The sequence below is a fragment of the Gopherus flavomarginatus genome, chromosome 7 (assembly GCF_025201925.1).
Source record: "Gopherus flavomarginatus isolate rGopFla2 chromosome 7, rGopFla2.mat.asm, whole genome shotgun sequence".
NCBI classification, from domain to species: Eukaryota; Metazoa; Chordata; order Testudines; family Testudinidae; genus Gopherus; species Gopherus flavomarginatus.
Genome location: NC_066623.1, coordinates 22,417,524 through 22,440,571, shown reverse-complemented (window position 1 = coordinate 22,440,571; position 23,048 = coordinate 22,417,524). Strand labels below are relative to the sequence as shown.

The following is a 23,048-nucleotide window of genomic DNA, read 5'->3' as shown; positions in this document are numbered from 1 at the left end:
CTGATTAATGGTAAAGATTTGCCCTCACTCCACCTAGAACAACATTGGTGGCATTTAAAGTAGCGCTCTGAGAAAACACCTTCCCATCTGAACTGGTTTGCAATAAGTTGCTGCCTGCAACTGCAGCACCAGGTTGCATCTGCTGGCCATAGCTTCTTTGCTTTGGGTGAAAACAACAAGCTATTTTACAATCAGAAAACACGCTGGGTAATAAAAGTGAACAAGGCCAGGCTGGTTTCTTTTGTGTTTTTTGAGCAATTGAAAGCAGCTGTTATGCATATCCTGCTGGCTTGGACCCAAAGTTAGCATGGTGATAGGGAGAGCAGGTAGATCACCTTGAACGACTGCTGAACTCCCAAGCCTGGCCACAAATTTTGTGTTACACTGAAGACTGATATGTGCAGCAGAGCAAAGGCTGGGGATCTATCAGACATTGGCTTGTCCGTTTATGCTGAGAAGGGAGAAATCTGAGACAGTTCTGTTGAGGTTACTGGTTAGAATTCTCGCTCTAGGTGCATATTGATTACTGCAGGTGATAAAAGAGAATTGAACCATCTCTCCATTCCAAAGACACTCCCAATATAGAGTGTTTAAAACTCCCACTAAAAGAGAACCAGAACTCCAGACCATCACAGGTAACATTAGAAAATGAAAGTGCATCTGTTGTAGGCTCCCTATGCTGTGTGACTTGGACCCTAATATTGTGACAGGGATGTGCTTCCCTTCTGGTTACAATTCTCCAACTGATCATCCCCGGGAGGAAGGAAATCAAAGCAATGGGACCAATGAAAAGAAAAGCTCTTGGCTTTGCACAGACAGTAATGCTATGTCTGTAATAGCAGCTCACCAAGTAGACCAGCTGCATTTACTGGTTTCTTTCCCCTGGGCCTTCTGCAATGCAGAGTGAGTTTTATTTCTAATGTGCCCAACTGCATTTTCTTTATCCTAAAGGGTTTTATTATACATAGTTCATACACTATGAGCTTGCTGGGCAGACCATGTCTGTTCTGCTGGGAGTTTGCCACTCAGTTTTTCTCTTTGTTGCTTATTTTGTTTGTTTGAAGATGGCATTTGTGGACCTTTGGGGGTGCAGCTGAGGCTGGATCCTTGGTATCAGGCTAGGAGTAGACTAATTTAGGTCATCAAACTGAACATTAAACCTCACTACAGTTATTCCCCCCAACCACACAGTGGAGAAGAGTGCATTGACCCTAGGATGGGAGAGGCCCTGGAATGGCTGGCGCTGAGAAGGTGGGCTGAGTTGGTCTTAAATTGCATTTGAGTGACCCCTTCTGGCCAATTTTTGCAGAGATTGAGCAGAGTTTTGGAAGGGACAAACCCAGCCTATTTTAGGCAGAGAGAGGGCTCTGCGCTGCAGAGCACAGTGTGCAATAAGGGAACATAGATTGGGAGATCCCATAGGACCTCCCTTTCCCCTTCCACTAAAAGAAAATGTGTGATGACATGACCTATAGTCAGAGAATGAGTCAGGGGTCTCACTTCTGCTCTCAGTGGCCAAGCCTCCACATCACAGAATCCACCATCACACTGATACAAATTGTTTCCTCTCAGTAGAGACGCTAAGGACTGAATAGGCCAGAGATACATCTCCCTTTGAGGTGATTTTTCAAGGTCAAGTCTGAGTCATGTTGGGCTAGTGTATGAGCTTGCTGTGCAGCTGCTGCTCTGTACCTGTTCCTAAGAATGCCAGTTCTGCACCTTTCCCCAGCATTAAATTATCTGTTATTTTTAAAAGTTAAAAAACAAGAGACAAATAAGAGGAAGTAAGGGTGTGCTAAGGTTTTATGAATTTGCACCTTGGTAAAATCTGATTGAGCTACATGCTCTGAAAGAAATCCTTGCACTTTCCAGGGCTGCATTTGAGGCCATTTGTCCATTTTCTAGTATTTGCAGTGATCGTTTGAATTTATTTAGGTCCTGCCTATTGCCACACAAGCACAAGGAGGATTATTACAAATGGGCGGGAGAGGGCAATAAACACACAGAGAAGCATGTGAAGAAAGGCAGTAGGTGTGGCTGAGCATAGGACAGGGAGTCAGGAACCGCAGAGTTCTCATCAGCTACTCCCTCTGTGACCACAGGCAAACGCTTAACCTGCCTGCTCTGTAAAGTTGGGATAATCCCTATCATTGCCTATCCTGATGACCAATATTGTCTCATTGTATCCTTTTAATCCCCAACCTGCCTGTCTGTCTGCCTCCATCTATCGTCTAATACTTAACTGTAAGCCCCTTGTAGCAGAAACTGTGTTCTTGTTCTGACTAGGGACCCTAAACACTACAATAGTACAAGTAATGAATAATGTTTGCCTTGCAGGGATGTTATGAGGTTTATTTGTCTTTTGTAAAAATGCTGCTAATGATCATACTTAACACTGAGATTGCATTTTCCATGGTGCAAGGGGCAGTACAAATATTGACCAGTTAATCGTCACAACCCTGAGAGAGGTAGGACCGTATCCCTGCCCTCCATTTATAGATGGGGAAACTACTGCATGAACGGTGGGGGCTTTCCAGACTTTGAGTTTTATAATCTCAGTTTAATTAAGGAAATTGCTTTAGTGATTCAGAGACGCAGAGTGGCTGGAAAATCTGTGGCTTTCAGCTCAACTGCTCGATACATTTCATGCCAAAGCGGTTACAAAACAAAGTTGACTTCTTGAAGAAGGTGTGAAAAATGACTGGAATATCTCTTTATAACTCGCTTTTTACCTTTTTGAGCATATTCGGTAAGGCATTATTCAGTTAATACGCTTTCTATATGGTAGTTTAGTCTTTAAACCCTAATTTAATGAGAATGGCACCAGGTTAACCTAAAGGCTGCAAACATCAACCCTAGAAACTCAATTCTGAACAACGTTCCGTTGACAATCCTGGGGAATATTTCTTCACAGTCTTGTTTTGGAGATATTGTTTTCATCATTTTCTTTTGTTTTCCAACATTTCACTTGGCAGGTTTTGAGAAGAAGCAATGCCCAGTTGTGAGCCTGCTTGTTGAATCTGTGCTATTAGTGGGTAGCGAACTCTCAACTTTCCAATGAACATGGCCCACTCAGTCCAGACCAGAATGTGAACAGAGCTGACAGTGTCTGTGAATTCACCCGTGGAAGCAGGGCAACAGGGATGCATGAGGAAAGAGCACAGCAGGTTTCAAAATACCAAGGCAGAAAATAAAGTCTTGTCTCTTGATCTTGAGTGGTTGGGCCTGTCATATCTCATGGAAGTTGTAGACCGAATTAAGCTAGTTCTTTGGTGTCCCAAATAGTTAAATAATTATCTACATTTAAAAAGATTAGAAGATTGAGATAATTAATTAGTGTCCTAAAACAATTAAAATGTAACAAATGGTAAACTAATTATGAGCTGTCTCTCCGCCTATGTGTTCATTTCATTTCTAGCACCACTAACTCTGCATTAAGTGCCATAAAAAAAAAAAAGAACCACATCAATTCTGTGTCCAAAAGCAAACTTTCCCACCTGACTTCCTCAACACCTCAGTCATTCTGTAACAGCGTTACTGAGACTAGAACTGCACAAAGAGGTGGGTCTTTATTGCATATTGGCGAAGCAGTGCCACAGGCCAGAAGAACATGACTGAGAACATTATGCCCCCAGCCTCTGTGAACGTCACTATGGCGGACAGCCCAACTGATTGTGGCAGCCATGGTATGTCATGCAGCGAAAAGTGGTCAGCCAAAATCACTTGAGCCTATCCATTAATGGCCTTGAAAAATCAAGAACAAAACTTTGAATTGGCTTCAGGCTGGATAGGGAGCACAGAGTGTACAGCAACCCACGTGATGTTCTTTCTCTGGCTCATTCCACTTTGGCAGCAGACAGCAACATGCTGGGCTAGTTCATCTCAGTGCAACCTTCACAGTTACTCCCAGGTAGCATGCCAGGCACTAGCCTAGTCAAGAAGCCATGGAGGCCAGGGTCTGATCTGAGGCCATGAAGCACCTTATGGCTTTGTTTGATTGTATTGTAACATGCTTGTGCCACATGCTTGGTAAGATAATGATTCACCTTGCAGCACTCTATACTGGCATCTCTGCTGGCATGCACACGTCTTAATCTGTTCCTTCATTAGCCCTGCTCAAGAGTCCTGATTGGTCATACGATTATTTGGTAACGTCTCTCTATACGTGGCCTATTTCTGGAACTCAGATAAACTCTTGAGCCATTTCAGTCAAAATGAACACAAATGTAACTAATAGAGCTAGGAATCAATTTAATCAAAATAGGCCTTAACTGGCACTTAGATGGGGCATAGGTCTTCTTCTGCACTGGGGTGAATTTCCTACTAGATCAAGAGATTCCACCCTGTAGCCTGGGGAATATTTGTGGCTCTGAACTGTGGTCCTCAAAGGTGATGAAGTGGGAAGAAATTGTGTATTTGATTATGAATTGAAACCATGTCCCTGAGCTGTGCAGTGCGGCTTCCCCACAACTATAGGGAAGAGGAAAGGGTTGTTGCCTCTCCAGCTGTCCCATCACCTCTCCCGTGCCCCTATTTCAGGAGCAGCTCCAGCGAGAGCCAGGAGTGCTCTGAGTAGCTGCTATTCCTTCCCTGCTGGCTGCTCCACCAATTGATACCAGCAGAGGAGCAGGCCTAAAGACTGAGATGGGAGATTTATGTTTGTTCATTTTTCTCCCTTCTTTTTTCATAATTGTAAGATCTGAAATTAAACAAATAAAGCTGAGTGGGCTAGTGGTAAAAAATAGATTTACTTTTCCTTCTACAGCTGATGTTGACCTGACTTTTGGAAGTAAGGAACAAGAGCCAGGAGTCACCATCTCAAACCATCGGACAACAGTTACTAGGAAGAGGTACAGTTTGGGCAAATTGAAGGGGATTCTCAGTTCACATTTTCTCTTCCAGCCAGCATTACTGGGATGTGGACACTAAACATGGACTTAATAGGGGTCTTGGAGTAATTTTATGCTTTGTTCTGATGTCTATAAGAAACTCATATGGCTCCTACCTGGAACTGAATGGGCTCTGTCTAGACATTCTTACAAATAATGCAGCAGTTACTTGTACTGAAATGCGGAATGCTCCTCAGGAATCAAGGTGGGGCAGGATTGTGAAAGAAATACAGCGGCATTTTAGCTTGTCAGACCAGAATAAAACTTCTGGTAGAGCAGGTCTTTTTGATACATTCCCCCTATTTGCTGCTGGCTCTTTGACTTGTCTGTAGCAATCGTGTTAAAGATTCGTTTGGAGGCTGCCTAAGCTCCAGTGTGTTCCCATTCTGTAGGCTTTGATATAAAAACAATTATGATGCTCTGAAGTGAACATGAGCTAATAATCACTCTTTATGGCAAGTTTTCAAAATATTTTCTCCAATACAGTGGGCATTTAGGGGTTAATTGAGTTACTCAAAGTATTATAGGTTGGAGCCATGCTCCCCTGCTACCTTAATTCCTGTTTAATTAGTGTGTATTTTCTCCGCACCCTGTCTATATATAGTTGAATAAAGCAGCAGGTTCCGAATCTGCCTGAGCTGCCCCAGAGAGGCGCTATCCCATGAGAGAGAGAAGAGCCCCCGGTTATTTAAAAAACTACATTTGGGGTGTAAATTACGAAGAGAGGGACGTAGTACAGTGGTCATCCAGGGGTTAACTGGGTAGAGTATTATGGGTTGGGCCATGCTCCACCCCTCATTTCCTGTGGTCCCCCCCACAATCCTGTTTTTGTATACAGTTAAATAAAGCAGCACATTCCCAGCCTGCAGGACTGTAAGTGAAGTGTGCTGCTTGTGAGCTGAGGAGTCCTTTTACAAAATTTTCTTCGTAGGATTACTATATGGTATTTCACTGTATAGCTTCCCGAAGTCCTGCCTTGTTTACTGTAGTCAACTGTAAGCAGACATGTCTTGAATACTAGAAATCTGCTTAATGGCATGAACTACTATAGCACTGACTTTACATGTTTGTAATCATTTATTTGATTACACCAAAACACACTGAACAGAAGTCAAAAGCTTACACACATACAGCCACTATTTAGTCAGACTTATCACTGGTGACACGACTATAGCTTGGTTGGTAAATACTCTGAAACAAGCAGTTCCACGTGTTGGTGAGAAAGGGAAAAGGACAAGCCACATGGGCTTTTTTACTGCATTCATGTTTAATTCTTTGCATTCGTATTCTATATTTTTATTTGCTGCAGGAAGTTTTTTTGGCAGGGACACTTGAAAAGTACCCAGAATTAACAGATAATTTTGAAAATGTTGAACTTAATCTCTTTGGTCTCAGTTTCCCCAACTTTTTCCATGTCTCTTTATTGCTTCTGGGAATCACGGGCCTTGTTGCGAACCACTATTTCAGACACCACATCCTTTCCTTTCGTTGTATGTTCTAGAAATATAAAAGATTGAGAAGATTCACTTTGTCACCCTCAATAACAAATTATATTTGGATGAGCACATTAGCAACATTTCTTAAGGGCTATTTAGCATTTCATCTTGTCCAGTGCTTTCTCCTGCTTTCTCATTTCAGTTAGGTTCTTGCTCTGCGTGGAACATTTAGTTTGACCGTAACAGAAATCTTGTCTCATAACCAAACCTACATTGCAAACACAGAGCCCTAGTAATGAGCTATAGCTTTCTTTAAACACAGTTAATTAGACAACACTATTGTGTTAAAATGCTCAGCTGATACTTAGGGTTTTGACAATTTAGTGCCTTAGAAAAATATAGCAAGCTGTTTTAAACACTTACTATCATATCTGGGACTGGGTAGGTGCTAAAGAGAGGAGAGAGATACTGTTTAATTACTCTGTAATTAATAAATTTCTCTTCGTATCTTACCTGCATTCATTGCCTTGTGTTCCCAGTCTATTTCCGTGAAAAATGGAGATTTCCAAAACCAAACATCTGTTGTTTTTTGAAGAAAGGATGGTGTGGATTACCTGGCAAAACAACCAAACATTTCAGGGAAATGTAATCATACTTAGGACTAGATTGTGAACTCTTCCTCCCACAGGTGAGCAGCTATCACACAGGTAGCCCCTTTGAAATAAAATGTTACCACCATCCTGTTGAGTAGAACTGGCTGACATTTTTCCATCAGAAATAGGTTTGGATAGAAAATGACCTTTTTCCCCTAAAACCAAAATTTTTGAGGAAATTTTTCATTTCTTTTTTAGATATTCTGGGTTTTCAATGAAACATTGTTAGAAAACTGAAAAGGCTTCCATTTTCTATTTTTTGCCCCAAACCTGGAAAACATCCGTAAAAATAATTTTTTTGGTAAAAATCTTCACAGAAACAACTCACTATTTTCCAACCAGCTGCACTGTTTGGGCACTGGATTAGTAGCAACTGAAAGAGAATGCTATGAGTCACCGACATGATGTCCTGCAGCACTTGGGTTTTTCTTGGACGTCTTCTATCTAGTCGGCTTAATCCTGGTAAGCTTATAAATTCTGACAAAATTAACAGCCCAAAGTAGTATGGATGTAAGATCAGGGGGTGAAATTTTGGTCTCATTGAAGTCAATGGTAAACTCCCCTTGGCTTCACTGGGACCAGCATTTCACCTAGATCTTTATATGCTTGAGTTAACATTTTGCTACTTAGTTTTTGTTATTTATGAAACACTGGATTAGACTCATCTCCTTTACAAGAGTCAATCTGAAGTTACTCCTGTATTTTCTGAAGCATAAAGGGCAAGATAGTAAAAAGCTTTTACTCCATTAGTGAGCAGAACCTCATGGGAGTAGCTAAAGGAAAGAAGGCTGCATCACACATCCATGTGGATGGCTAACTTAGCTGTGTAATGCGGAGAGAGGAGAAATGCCTCAATCACTGAGAAGCTGTTAAGGTGCTCACTGAATGAGGGAAGATAGCAGCCCTGCCTCATTCACTTTGCAGTAAAAACACTGAAGGAGAAAAGGCAGTTATAGTAATAATTTTGCACATAAAGTAGGCATGCAAATGCACAGATGCCACATTACTATTCAGTGGCAACCCAGTAACTAGGCCTGATCCTTACAGACTTCATCCACCTTCTGTTAAAGTCAGAGGGAGTCTGCATAGTCTTTCCTGGGAGCTAGATCAGGCCCCTAAGGAGCATTGACGCAGAAGGAATCCCTCCCTAAGGCCTAAATGCCAGGATGTCTCCTGTGTGTTTTCTAGCAGATGTCAGCCTGGTGCAGATTTTGAGGACCATGCCCTGTACCTGTCCTCTGCATTCCCACTGGCCTCGCCTCTGACAGGAAGATCTGACAGAGCTGCACAATACAAAATGCACATGAGATACCTTCCCTCCAGAGAGGAGATATGGATCACAGGCTTTAAGAGCAACAACAACATTTTTGAACACTCACCTTGATAATGGAAATGATCTCTGAAGTCTGGAGCTGCTCTGTATGTCAAGAGACAACACTGAATATCAATGTCCATTAAAACACAAGCTGCACTTTGGGGATGGAGTTGGGTATGAAATAAATTCATTAAGAGACAGAGACATGCAAAGCCCATTGTTTTGAAAAGAAGAATAACCTCTTAGGGCCTGTTCCTACCCTGGATGCCAATGGATGAGTCTGGTTGTAGGAATGTAACTGTGACACTGGTGGACCAAGTGACAGCTATTGCCAAGGCTGTAGGTGCCAGCTGAGCATGGATAAATTCGTTGCTGGTAACCAGACCAGCTCATTTATATGTTAGTATTGTTCAAGATAGGTATTAGACTTGTCAGGATGTGGTTTAGACTCTATAAAATGCTTGTAAGTTGCTGAATGCATTAATCTCACTTGTAATATCTGTATCTCATGCTATAATGGAATGTGTATGCAGGGTTCTTGTAGCCATGTTGGTCCCAGGATACTAGAGAGACAAGGTGGGTCAAGTAATATCTTTAATTTGACCAACTTCTATTGGTGAGAGACAAGCTTTGTAAGCTCGAAAGCTTGTCTCTCTCACCAACAGAAGTTGGTCCAGGAAAAGATATTACTTCACCCACCTGGTCTCTCTAATAAGGTCATATGTAAGTTTTGCTTTATAATTGTAAAAATGCCTGTTCTGAACTTGTGAACTCAGGCAGGAGGAGTGGTTCCCCCACCCATCAAGGAGGACTATCAATACTAAGTAGGCCATTGTGAACCATCACAATACAAAGACAGGAAATAAAGATAACTGACATGAAAATTCCTCATCTCTTTGCTGTCTGGACTCTTGCAGGGCTGGCGCTAAGAAATAAAAGCGGAGATCCCCAGGGTAGACCTGGGTTAGCCCTAAAAGACTTTCAGTGCTGACAGATTACTACAGCTCTGCCACCTTTTGGAGACTGCACCTCATATGTGTGTATATGTTGCCTGCTTTATTCTGTAAATAACTCTCTCATTTCTTTTTCCTAGTTAATAAATTCTCAGGGCTTGTCTACATCAGAAAGTTGCAGCGCTGGTGAGGGAGTTACAGCGCTGCAACTTAGGAGGTGTACACATCTGCAGGGCACCACCAGTGCTGCAACTCCCTGTTTGCAGCGCTGGCCGTACTCCCGTTTTGTCTCGGGTGTAGAGGATCCAGCGCTGGTGATCCAGCGCTGGTAATCAAGTATAGACACTTACCAGCGCTTTTCTTGACCTCCGTGGAATAAGCAGGTATCCCAGCATACCTGAGGAAGCCTCTGGTAATCAAGCTGGTCTCCTTCCCCGGCTTGCTCTCGCGTTCCCCGAACCCCGAGCAAGCAGGTCTCCTTCCCTGCGGTTTGCAGGGTGGTTCCGGGAACGCGAGAGCAAACCGGGGAAGGAGACCAGCTTCGCCGCGGTTTGCTCTCGCGTTCCGCGAACCACCCTGCAAACCGCAGGGAAGGAGACCTGCTTGCTCGGCGGTTCGGGGAACGCGAGAGCAAGCTGGGGAAGGAGACCAGCTTCGCCGCGGTTTGCTCTCGCGTTCCCCGAACAAGCAGGTCTCCTTCCCTGCGGTTTGCAGGGTGGTTCGCGGAACGCGAGAGCAAACCGCGGCGAAGCTGGTCTCCTTCCCCGGTTTGCTCTCGCGTTCCCCGAACCCGAGCAAGCAGGTCTCCTTCCCTGCGGTTTGCAGGGTGGTTCGCGGAACGCGAGAGCAAACCGCGGCGAAGCTGGTCTCCTTTCCCGGTTTGCTCTCGCGTTCCCCGAAACCCCTTGAAGCCGCCCAACAGCGCTGCAGTGTGGCCACATCTAACACCACTTGCAGCGCTGGTTGCTGTAAGTGTGGCCACTCTGCAGCGCTGGCCCTATACAGCTGTACTAATACAGCTGTAACAACCAGCGCTGCAAAATTTTAGATGTAGACATGGCCTTAGTTAGTTAACTATAGGATTGGCTACAAGCGTTGTCTTTGGTGTGAGATCTGAGGTACAAATTGACCTGGGGTAAGTGATTGGTCTCTTGGGACTGGGAGAAACCTAAGTCTTTTGTAATCTTTGGTGTAAGTGACCATTTATCACTATGTCCAGCTTGACTGTGTGACAAGATAGACTGGAGTGCCCCAGGGGGCTGTCTGTGACTCCATGGTAAGACTGTTCTAGTGCTTCAGGAGTTCACTCTTGTTTCTGGGTTGGTGAAATCTAATTATAGCACATACAGCCAGCTTGGGGTGTCTGCCCTGCTTTATGACAGTCTGCTCTAAGGCTGACACTCCTGGTTGTGAACAACTCCAGGCAGTAAGTCTTAGAATTAGGTGGCCATGGTGAATCCTCGCCTTCTGCATTCACACTCGACTTTCCACAAATACTCTGCTGTATGAATTTAAGTGCGCTGTTTGGGGGAACGCTTCTGCTGGCGAACCCCTTCTCTAGCATATTCAGGGAAAGCAAAGAGGCACAGATACACTCAAAGCAAATCTGTTTAACAATGTGAACAAATGTTTGTGAGGAATGTTTGCAGCACCAGTGCAGGTCCAGTTCTGAAGGAGGACTAAAGCAGTGAAATCTCTGTCCCTTTAGCCCAATATATAATGGCCTCCCAATGAAGAGCTGTGAACTTTTGGAAAATACAAAGGCTGGTTAGTGGCATTTGCAGTGAATATTGCAAAAGTGAAGAGAAGAAAGGGATTTTTACCTGTTCCTCTGTGTTTGGTTAATGAATTGACCTGCAAGGGTTGAGAGAATGTCTTAGGAGGCTGGCAGTATATTAGCAATATAAACAGTCATTTGGAATGTGTTGCTGTGGGGTCTTGATCCCATTATCAGAGGCAGATTTGAAAATATGGGTCCACTGGGCAAACACATGGGGTGGTCCCTGAAGGTCTAACAGAGGGTGAGGTTTGGAATGCTGCGGCAGATGGAAACTGGTCGGGGGGAGGGGATGAGGGGATAAGGCGCCATGGCAGATGGCAGACATCCATACCCTGGCCCCTATAGAGAAGGATCAAAATTTGCAGCACACAAGCAATGCTCTGTTGAATAAATCAGGGAGCTATTGCACAGTCCTTGATAAAAGGTGGCCATTTTCCACTACAGAGCAGTAATGTTCTGTACTAGTTTGGGTAGTTTACTTACTGTGCACTGCTTGCATCAGTGAATCTAGGTTTGAGATATACTGCTGTGTCCAGCTTCTAGCAGCTGCAATTGTTGCCTGATCCAGCTGCAGTGCTAATACTTCCATGCTGTCAGTGCTGAAATCCTGATTATTAATCCTAGAATACCCAGACAGTCATTTAATCAATGATCACCAATTAACAATTATAAAGTTGACTATCATTAAAGTTAGGTAGGTACTTAGTAATGAGCAGAAAATATACAGAGAGGAGAGCACTTCGGCAACATAAAGTACTAAAGAAGTGTTCTGCATTACAACTACTCTTACAGTTATTATTAATAACATTATCAGAGAATCACAGAATATCAGGGCTGGAAGGGACCTCAGGAGGTCATCTAGTCTAACCCCCTGCTCAAAGCAGAACCAATCCCCAACTAAATCATCCCAGCCAGGGCTTTGTCAAGCATAACCTTAAAAACCTCTAAGGAAGGCGATTCCACCACCTCCCTAGGTAACCCATTCGAGGGCTTCACCATCTTCCGAGTGAGAAAGTTTTTCCTAATATCCAACCTAAACCTCCCCCACTGCAACTTGAGACCATTACTTCTCATTCTGTCATCTAGTACCACTGAGACCAGTCTAGATCCATCCTCTTTGGAACCCCCTTTCAGGTAGTTGAAAGCAGCTGTTGAATTCCCCCTCATTCTTCTCTTCTGCAGACTAAACAATCTCAGTTCCCTCAGCCTCGCCTCATAAGTCATGTGTTCCAGGTCCCTAATCATTTTTGTTGCCCTCCGCTGGACTCTTTCCAATTTTTCCACATTCTTCTTGTAGTGGGGGGCCCAAAACTGGACACAGTTCTCCATATGAGGCCTCACCAATGTTGAATAGAAGGGAATGACCATGTCCCTCGATTTGCTGGGTAGTATTGCTATTGATTACCACTGGGTGGAAACATTCAAATTTTGAAACTGTCTGATGAAAAATAGGGCCACCTTTTTTCTAAACATTACTGAATATTATTATCACTGCTGCGTAATCACCAGTGTGGTGTGAGGAAAATGCCAGACATATTAAACTGCGGCAAGCTTCCGGGAAATGACTTATTTCCCTAAAGGTTAGATTTTGATTTTAGATACAGCTGTGAGTTCTGAGGTGTGTAAGATGCACCATCCCAAAGGTAGCCCTGGAGGGCATTGTGACTCAGCGCTACAATTCATACCCTATCAGGGCTTGTGTACATGGGGAAATTTACTGACACTGCTAGACTGGTAGAATTGTACCACTATAGTTATATTCTCCATGTGGATACTCTTATCCTGTGTGACAGACCCAGGCCAGAGGGGTACAGGAGTCTGGTAGAGGGCAAATATACTGGTCACTGGCTGAGTAGTTTTCTGTTCCCTGAGTGACCAGAGCAGGGGCTGCACTAAAGTAATCAGGAACTTGCTAGAACCAATTCAGGCAGACAAGCTGATTAGAACACCTGCAGTCAATCAAGGCAGGCTAATCAGGGCACCTGGGTTTAAAAAGGAGCTCACGCCATTAAGGGAAGGAGGAGCCAGAGGAGAGGAAGTGTGTGTGAGGAGCTGGGAGCAAGAGGCACAAGGAGCTGAGAGTGAGAGGCTGTGCTGCTGGAGGACTAAAGAGTACAAGCATTATCAGACACCAGGAAGAAGATCCTGTGGTGAGGATAAAGAAGGTGTTTGGAGGAGGCCATGAGGAAGTAGCCCAGGGAGTTGTAGCTGTCATGCAGCTGTTACAAGAGGCACTATAGACAGCTGCAATCCACAGGGCACTGGGCTGGAACCCAGAGTAGAGGGCGGGCCTGGGTTCCCCCCAAACCTCCCAACTCCTGATCAGACACAGGAGTTGATCCATACTGTGGGGAAGATCACTGAGGTGAGCAAATCTGCCAATAAGCGCAGGACCCACCAAAGTAGAGGAGGAACTTTGTCACACCTGATATAAAAGTGCCCTTTCTGGTGTAGCGTAAGTCACTTTGGAAGTGGCATAAACCAAAAACAAAACAGAAAACAAAATCCAAGTCACAGTCTAACCCTGATTCTTACAAGGTGCAAAGGTGACATTTTAAAATCCAAATCAATGTTAAAGTCAAATTGCTACGTGACCCTCAAGGGGACTTTTTATCACCTCCCTGCACCACAACAAGCCAGTGATATCGCTCAGATGATTATTATTTTTTTGTACTGATAACCATAGCAGATAGGTGTGCCAATAAGAAACTTACTAACCACCTGTGCCACTTGCAACAGGAGGCATCAACACCACTAAAACTACTATGACTGTCCTCAAGCAGAAAGGGCAGCCCAGCTGCTGGGAGAGTGATGAGACCCCAAACTGAGTCAAATGAGACAGTTAACCCCTAACCCAAAAATGGAGCCCTGCACCTTGTTCTAAGTGCAGTAGTTTTGCCCAAGCACATCATACAAGGCTGCATACACATGACAAAGCATCACTCTCAATACAATTGAACCCTACACTGTGCTCACCTCTGGAAAATACAACTATGAGCTAATAACCTCCAGTGGCTTCCCTTAGAGGTGGGTAATCAAGGTGGTGGCTCAGGACATCAAAAATTAATGGGGCACGATTGGAGTTACAGGTGAATCGTTATCCATCCATATTTTGGGAGTGGTGAATTCTGACCCAAGACCAGCCTGATTTGAGGGGCACTGGGACACAGAACAAAGACTAGGGATACAGAGAAGGTCTTCTGAGCTTTTAGAGTTGCCAGCTCCCTATTGTGTCAAGGAATAAGACAAAACTTTTTGGGGAGAACTTACCTGTCTTGTGCCAGTTTAAATTCCTATAAAAATATTAAAAAAAATAGTTTTAGTGCAATGCCGGGCAAGGGCAACTGCTTGAATGTTCATTTATTAAATCAGAGCTAAATGTTGCCGCTTACTCTGAGGAACTGGAAAGGGTCTGTTTGCACCCTCAGCATCTGCAGGTCCTGAAGATCCTTCGCAGCCTCATCTCTCTTCTTTTCTGTTTGCTTCTTCAGTGTGGCAATGTCTGACAGCTGATTTTTCTCACTGGATTGTATGTCAGCCAGGATCTGCTTCTCCTTCTGATCCACCTCTGCCTTGATCTCTTTGAAGAGGTTTGATAGCTGAGCATCCAAAGTTTTCTTATTGAGCTAAAAGAACACGTAAGCAAATAAGGTGCTGGCTCAGGAATTCAGTACCACAGCTTTGTGTGTTTATTTATTAATTATCATTATTATACCCAATGTTTTGCAATACCAGAGTTAAGAATGAAGTGGACAATAAGTATGTTTCATTTTTCCTTGGCACAACCAAGTAATCAGTGTAATCTGAAAATTATCTGGGTGTGATGAAAGGGAATAAAGCAGAGAAAGTTCAGCTAGGTCATTATAGTCTGAGAATTGCATTGGTTTACTCTGAAAATCCCATGCTCACGTACAGCTCCTCTTTTAATAGAAGAAGAGAGCTTTAAGAACAATGCAATGGGATTAAGTGTGTGTAGTGATTTGACAAGGGAGCTGGGAGTCAGAATCCTGGGTTCTATTTCTGACGTGGTTGTGTGATTTTGCCTAAGACACTTAACCTCTCTGCTCTTCAGTTTACTCATTTGTAAATAAGGGATAAGAATAATGGGGATAAAGCAAAAACGGGGATAAGAATAATAATGATCCGCTAACTTACACTGGGAACATTGTGAAAATTAATTATTGATTGCAAAAGGCTAGACTTCTTCAGTGGGACTACTTACATGAGTAACTGCTCACAAATGTGAATTAGGGTTTCACATTTAGCCCCAAAGTACTTTGAGATCGGTGGAAGAAAGACACCACAGAATGCAAACAAATATTCTTTGCCTCTGTCATTTTTCTTCACAATTATGGTTGTTTTTTTTTAAAAACAAGTTGCAGTCCCATGACCTGAAGATCCCCATAGTGGGGTATTATTAATACAGATTTATTATTATGTCATCTTCACAGTCAGAAGGGGTTGCTGGAGAACACTGATCAGAGATGCTATCTTTTTTTTTCTTACAAGTCATTAAAGAAAGATACTTTGAATAATCCAGGGACAAACCTGGAGCTGATTCTCACTCTTCTGAAGCTCCTCCAAGGTTTTATTCATAGCACTTTTGTTTTCCTGCATCAGTTCCATAGTGTCAGAGAAAACAACCTAGTTAAAGGAAAAACAGCATTAAACATTATAACGGGAAAGTAACAGTGATGGTTTCATAAGAAAATGGCACTTTTATGGAGTTGATGAAATGAACAAGCGACCCTTTCATTCCTTCTCATCGAATATGTGCACCCATTTGTTTCAAGTGAGCCACATAATAAGTTGTGTGCTTCTCGCCTCCCCCAACCCTCCTCGAAAGACATAAGACCATGGATGAGTTGGAAAACGGAAACATTCTTGGAATTGTAGTCAGAACTGATTTTAATTTTACCTCCTATATATAGAAATTGACTGTTTGCATTATCATAGCACCCAGGAGCCCCAGTGATGGATAAGGACCCTATTGTGCTAGGTGCTGTGCAAACACAGAACAAAAAGAGAGTCCCATATTTGTTAGACACACACTGACTGTGTAGGTTAAAAAGAGAAGTTGTATATGTTTAGCTTATCACTTAATATGCGATCCTGCAAACACTTACACACGTACATAACTTTACCCAGGTGAATAGTCCTATTATACCACTATAGTATACCACTATACCATGAACATAAGGTAGCGATCATGGATATTTACCCCAAACCTATCTCAGGACTTATCTGTGTGGCAAGTTACGGCACAGCAAACCAAGATGTGAATCTCCAGCACATCAGCTTGGCACGTCCCGGGTGGACACTGCTACACTGCACTGAAAGTCCTGGAGTGCAGCTAACCGTACTACTGCTTCAAAGCTCAGTATGCTGAACTGCAGGGCTTTCCCCGTAGGCTATCTGGGACTATCACTGTACTCTAGCAGTGTCCACGTGGGCCCACAAAGGACTTTTTATACTTTTGACCCTCATACATCATTGCTTGAACTGAAATCTGCCTCCTGCCTTTAACTGAGTGTGACCCAGCATAAAAAAGGGGCAATCAAGGTCAATTTCCTCCTGATTTCTACAGTTTTCTCACTTTGGGGGTGAACACTAAGACCAGCTCATGAGTCACCTCCCTTTACCCCCTGTACCGAATTACCTGGGGAATCCTTCCCTTACCCGCCTAGCACTTCCACCCTGAACTGAACTAGCATACTGAGCATAGCTCTATAAGGGGCTGTACATAAAGATCCCCTTTGGAGTTTGTGCCTGTCAAGCAGAGATGCAGAAAGCACCTTACCAGCTCCTTGTCATACTCCTCCTTCAGGGTGATGATGCTGTGGCCCTTGTGGGAGCCTGCGATAGAGCAGATCACACAGACGAAGATCAGGTCATCTTCACAGTAACACTCTAGCAGCTTGCCATGCTCGCCACACTTCCTCTCCTGCAGGGAGCTGTTGTCACTGGGTTCCACCAGGACATGATCCTTCTGTGCAGCCTTGGCATTGTGTTTGCTCAGGTGGGCCTGACACAGAGATGCCTCACAGGTCAGACAGGTTTTCACTGCTGTGTGAGGCTGCTCCAAGCAGAAATCACAGGGGATTATCTCCTTCCCTTGTGGAGAGGCCTTCTCTTTGTCCTGCTTTCCCTTTGAAGAAGCCGTCTGGAACTTCTCCACGATGCTGCAGAGCTGGAAGTTCTTATGCAGCTCCAGAAAGGGCCCCAGCTGGACCTTGCACATAGGACAGGAGTAGGTGGCCTTGGCTTGCTGCTGGGCAGCCAGTGCTTTCTGGATGCACTCCTTGCAGAAGCTGTGATGGCAGCTCAGGGAGACAGGGTTCCTGTAGAAGCACAGACAGATAGGGCAGCTGAGCTCATCTTCCAGGTCAGCAGCTGCTCTGAATTCTTCCTCTGCCTCTGCCATGGCCTCAGAAACAACACCCTCCTAGCCAGTCTGTGAGAAATGAAACTAAACTAAACAGGAAGCTGCTGGGTTTAGTGCCAACTGCAGAGTCAGGCAGACAGAAAGACAACAGCAAAACCATACCAAAGTCTGTAAGGACCTCCTCTCTCCACCCTTATAGGCTAAGCAAAGACATCCACCCTCTGAGCTGTCTGTTCTCTGGATCCTCCTCCCACAAGCAAACATATTTGCTATTTTCTTTGTGCTGGCTGCTTCGGTGGTATCTGCAGCTTTGGAACTTTTCAGCTCCCTCTTTCTCTCTCCCTCTGACACTTCCTTAAAATGACTATCAGGGCTGACAGGATGTGAGGACTCAAAGCAGACATTTAAAAGCATGTGCTGAAAAATCCTTCCTGCTGAGAAGAGAAAAGCAGGCTTAAAATAACCTGCACTTGAGGGAATTGTCTTTTCCCGAGCGAGGCCTGGCTGGTCTGAGCAAGCACTGTCCTTTACTTCATGTGGCCTGAAGTCCTCGTCTTCCCCAACGCAGGGCTGCAGGGAAAATGAGAGGGCTTAGGGAGATAAAGAAGAGACCCAAGCCCTTTAAATCCCGGCCTGCAGCTCCAGCGGCCAGGCCGGGCAGCAGGGAACCCAGAGGAGCCCTTTAAATCCTGGCCCAGCTCCGGCCCACAGCTCCGGCAGCCGGGCTAGGGCTGGCATTTAAAGGGCTCCTCCAAGCTCCCCACTGTGGTGGGAAGCCCGGAGGAGCCCTTTAAATTCCAGCCCTGGCCCGCCGCAGCGGCCAGGCCGGGCGGCAGGGAACTCGGGGGAACCCTTTAAATCCCAGCCCTGGCCCGGGGCTGCAGCTCCAGCGGCTGGGCTGGGGCCAGGATTTAAAGGGCCCAGAGCTCCATGGCTGCTGGAGCCTCAGGCCCTTTAGTTCGCCCCAGGGGCTACCAGCCACCTATGCAGCTGGAAGCCCCCTGGGTGATTTAAAGGCCCTGGGACTCCCAGCCACAGCTGGTGCCCAGGGCCTTTAAATCTTGAGGCCCCGCCTCTTCTGGAGGAGGCCACTCCCCTCCCGCAGACTCCGACTGTACCGGTAAGTCCTGTGAGTTACTTTCATCCCTGCTTACAGGAGACATTTAAGGCATTTCTTCTGCACCCAGCCTGCTCTAGAGGGGGTCATGTGTCATTGGTAAAACATCACTGCAAAGGGTTGGAGTGTAGAGAAATAGGGTCCTATCCCTTTATGCAATTTGTGAGCCCTCTAGTGGTGCTTGCTGTGTTCTGTTGTATACGTTGCTTGAAATTAGTCAACAACAGTTTGTGTGTGTGTGCGCTTGCGCACCTATTTGACAAAGTCTGGTATGTTTGTGTAGAGTACAGTTAGAAAACAAGGGTATTTGGGACCCAGCTATGCCCAGGTGGTTTCTTCATAATCTTGTTGTGTAAAGAGCAAAAATCCCAACACAGCCACAATTTTCTAACACTGAACAAGGAACTTTATTGGACTATGCAAACGGTATTATCCAGCCCTCTCTCTCCCCTTTGGCTTAACTGTGGAGCCTCTACGTACATCCTTTTCGGGTCCCCTCCTGCCTCCTGTCCCACTTCCGTTTTAAAGGTACAGTGCACGTATCCTCACAGATAAGGGATGGGGGCATATAGGTAATCTCTCCTCCCTGGCATCATGTAGCTTAGCCAAGAAAGAAGACTGTGATGGAGATCTCCAGCTTCATGGAGATCTCCCTTTAAGAGGAATCCTGGGCCAAGGAAAGTCTATAGGCGTGGGCTGCTCCCAGGGGCGGCTCTAGGCATTTTGCCGCCCCAAGCACGGCAGGCAGGCTGCCTTCGGCGGCTTGCCTGCAAAAGGTCCCCAATCCCGCGGATTTGGTGGCACGCCTGCGGGAGGTCCGCCGAAGCTGCGGGACCAGCGGACACTCCACAGGCATGCCACCAAAGGCAAGCTGCCTGCCGCCCTCGAAGCTGCCAGCAGGGAGCAAGCCTGACCAGCGCAAAGCTGGTGTGAAGCTACAGGGCCTCTGCATGATAACCCTGGCCTCCTGACAGGGGCAGCTCCAAGCACCAGCGCTCCAAGCGCGTGCCTGGGGCAGCAAGCTGCGGGGGGGAGCCTGCCGGTTGCCGTGAGGGCAGGAGGTCCGCCAGTCCTGCGACTTCGGCGGTAGGTACGCTGAAGGCATGGGACCTGTGGACCACTTGCAAGCATGCCACTGAATCCGCGATACCAGCGGACCTCCCGCAGGCATGCCGCCAAATGCTGCCTGACTGCCGTGCTTGCGGCAGCAAAATACATACAGCCGCCCCTGCCTCCTGATCCCTCAGGACCTAAAGGGATTGGGGATAGATCCCAGTGACCAATCTGCAGTGCAGCGAACCCTGCCCCCCAGATGGAATAATCAACAAGGAGGAACTCTGCAAGGGGATCCTCGAGATTTCTTCCTTCTAAGCCCTTCCCCACAGGTGTAGTGCAGAAGGGAGCAATCCAAAGGGAAGGTTCAGCATCCCATGTACTTAGATACCAGCATTCCTTTCCTTCCCTTTGCAGGGGGTATTGCTATATGTTCTTGTGTGAAACTGAGTCAGTCTGGGAACCTGGCACCATCTGAACTCCTTCACTTTTGCAGTGTGCATTAAATGCTTTGTGTAAACTTTGCTTTGACTGGGAAAAGCAATTAAATAATTAAAACAAATGCCTCATCTGGCTGTTGTGTAGAAAATTGCAGGGTGGGGCTGAAGACAAAAGCGCCATAAGGTATACAAACCAGAACCGTAACACTTCCTGTTTCTACAACAGAGGCTCCCAGAGCACTTGATAAGGCTGGATAAGATCATCATTGGCCTTGATTTTACACTTGAGATGAAAACTGAGGAAAAAGGGAGGCAAAGTGACATGCCCAAAGGTTCACACAGACAACTAATGTCAGAGCGAGGAAAGAAACCTAGGTGTCCTGGCTCAGTGTCTGGCTCCTGCTTTTGTCACTAACTCGCTGGACCCCAGGGCTCTGTGCTGATGGTCACAAGAGGCACTGTCCAGGAGTGAAAGGCTGGAGGTTTAAAATCATCTTTGCTTCTCCCTAATTCTGTAAAGTGTCAGGGGATGGTTTTAGCAAGTTGTGTAGTGTTATAATATATTCCATGACCATTTAACTTTCAATAGAGCTACAATAATAGAAAACTGTGAATGTTTGTTTGTGTAGTATATGATATTGCTGTTAAAGTTGTGCACCAAAAGACAGGCACATTAGAATGTTTGGCAGTCTATTTCCACAATACATTTTTCCCATCTTCTCTCCCTCACACACACTTTTGTGCTCTATTTCAGTCTGATACATTTGCAACATCAGTTGCCTCCATATAGCTCCTGGCTAGATATCTGCCACAGTATTATATCAGGGCCTTAGAAGGCTGCAATCCACTCTGACCCCAAGCTCCTATTTCAAATACTTCATGTCAGCTTAGAGCTTTTGCACAGCAGTGCTTTTGCTCATATATAGGGCCCTACCAAATTTATGGGCCATTTTGGTCAATTTCATGGTCATAGGATTTAAAAAAATTATAAATTTCATGATTTCAGCTGTTTAAATTGGAAATTTCATGGTGTTGTAAGTGTAGGGGTCCTGACCCAAAAAGGAGCGGGGGGGGGAGGGTCGCAAGGTTACTGTAGGAGGGGTTGTGGTACAGCTACCCTTACTTCTGCACTGCTGCTGTTGGTGGCAGCACTGCCTTCAGAGCAGGGCAGCTGGAGAGCAGCAGATGCTGGCCGGGATCCCACCTCTTAAGGCACAGCCATCACCAGCAGCAGTGCAGAAGTAAGGATGGCAGAGTATGGTATTGCCATCCTTACTTCTGCGCTGCTGCTGCAGAGCTGAGCCCTCAGCCAGCAGCTGCTGCCACTCCCCAGCTGCCCAGCTCTGAAGGCAGCAGGGCAGAAGTAAGGGGGCATGGTATGGTATTGCCACCTTTACTTCTGCACCGCTGCTGGTGGGACACTGCCTTCAGAGCTGGGCACCTGGCCAACAGCCACTCAGCTCCAAAGGCAGCACAGAAATAAGGGTGGCAATACCGTGATCCCCATAAAATAACCTTGCAGCCCCCTGTAACTCCCTTTTGGGTCAGAACCCCAGTTTGAGAAACACTGGTCTCCCTCATGAAATCTGTCTAGTATAGAGTAAAAGCACACAAAAGGCCATATTTCATGGCAGGAGACCAGATTTCATGGTCCGTGACGCATTTTACATGGCTGTGAATTTGGTAGGGCCCTACTCATATTTGACTAAGATGAAACAACATACGTAATGGCCTCACTAGTATCACTACAGGAGTGTCCGAGAGCCATTGGATAGACTAACACATGGACAGGGTGTTTCAAACAAATGCTTGAAGTATTTATTATAAGTATAGGATTCTTTGCAGGGGGCTTCTGGTCAGACATGTCATAAAATGACACCAAGTTTCTTTCACAGTCCAGCTCCACCTTGACCACATTTAGGGCTGGTTGCAATCCTGGTTCTGAGCCACTTGGTGAGGGAGGGGGCAACAGGGCTAATACTTTGGTAAACATTTTAAGGACTAGGACCTAGGATCCCTATAATCTCCCATGGCAGGCCTGCTAATGCACATTTAATGATCACCAGCATCCCCACTGCAGTTAGATACAGATTATATCCAGGAATGTGTTCATCAGATGCATGATACTGAATGGTAGCTGGATAGTTCCCATATGAAATATGGCTGCTGGGAAATTAAAAATTCTACACTCTGCCTCTTCACCTGGGGAAGGGTGGGTGTAACTCCGATTGCTTCTCCAGTGAGCCCCAGGGCAAATTTAAGAGGGGCACTGATGGACAACAGGGGAAGTTACAGCCAGCTTTCCTTGCCTAGAGGCAGGGCTGGCTCCAGGAGTTTTGCCGCCCCAAGCAGCAAAAAAAAAAAAAAAAAAGCCGCGATCGCGATCTGCGGCAATTCAGCGGGAGGTCCTTTGCTCTGAGCGGGAGTGAGGGACCCTCCCCGAATTGCTGCTGAATACCTGAACGTGCCGCCTCGCTCCGGCTTGGCTGCCCCAAGCACCTGCTTGCTAAGCTGGTGCCTGGAGCCAGCCCTGTCTAGAGGACTAGTTTAATGATTAAAGCACTGGACCAGGACTCAGGATTATAGGATTTGACTCCTGTGCGGCCTGGGACAAGTCTCCTAACTTTTCTGTGCCTCAGTTTCCCAACTAGTAAATGAAGTCAATACTTACATACCTCACAGGGGTACGATAATTGTTTAAATAACTAGATCAATAGGATGGTGTGACGAACTGGGAATGTTCTTGATGTTTCCTCTGAATACTGTGTTGGTGCCCCAGTGCCCCTATGCAGTTCTTAAGGGCTTGTCTACATCAGAAAGTTGCAGCGCTGGTGAGGGAGTTACAGCGCTGCAACTTTGAAGGTGTACACATCTGCAGGGCACCACCAGCGCTGCAACTCCCTGTTTGCAGCGCTGGCCGTACTCCCGTTTTGTCTCGGGTGTAGAGGATCCAGCGCTGGTGATCCAGCGCTGGTAATCCAATGTAGACACTTACCAGCGCTTTTCTTGACCTCCGTGGAAGGAGGA

The 23,048-nt window shown here is 45.6% G+C and overlaps 1 protein-coding gene across 4 annotated transcripts; it reads right to left on the bottom strand.

Annotated features, from left to right (window-relative positions):
- Positions 1-5,947: 5,947 nt before the first annotated feature.
- LOC127055569 (tripartite motif-containing 13-like) lies at positions 5,948-18,600 on the bottom strand. 4 transcript variants are annotated; one of them, XM_050962738.1, is made up of 10 exons: positions 16,827-17,852; positions 15,575-15,670; positions 14,419-14,652; positions 14,297-14,319; positions 11,510-11,646; positions 11,070-11,100; positions 8,358-8,395; positions 7,307-7,351; positions 6,839-6,939; positions 5,948-6,386 (listed from the first exon to the last, which is right to left on the bottom strand). In XM_050962738.1, exons 1-9 carry the CDS (start codon positions 17,448-17,450, stop codon positions 6,866-6,868), a joined length of 1,302 nt encoding a protein of 433 aa, XP_050818695.1. In that variant the 5' UTR covers positions 17,451-17,852; the 3' UTR covers positions 5,948-6,386; positions 6,839-6,865. The 4 variants fall into 4 exon arrangements, with proteins under 4 accessions (XP_050818695.1, XP_050818694.1, XP_050818693.1 ...); XM_050962737.1 differs by lacking the exon at positions 5,948-6,386 and adding exons at positions 17,876-17,981; positions 18,530-18,600 and having other exon boundaries at positions 6,912-8,395; positions 16,827-17,367; XM_050962736.1 differs by lacking the exon at positions 5,948-6,386 and adding an exon at positions 17,876-18,152 and having other exon boundaries at positions 6,912-8,395; positions 16,827-17,367.
- Between the last annotated feature and the right edge of the window lie 4,448 nt (positions 18,601-23,048).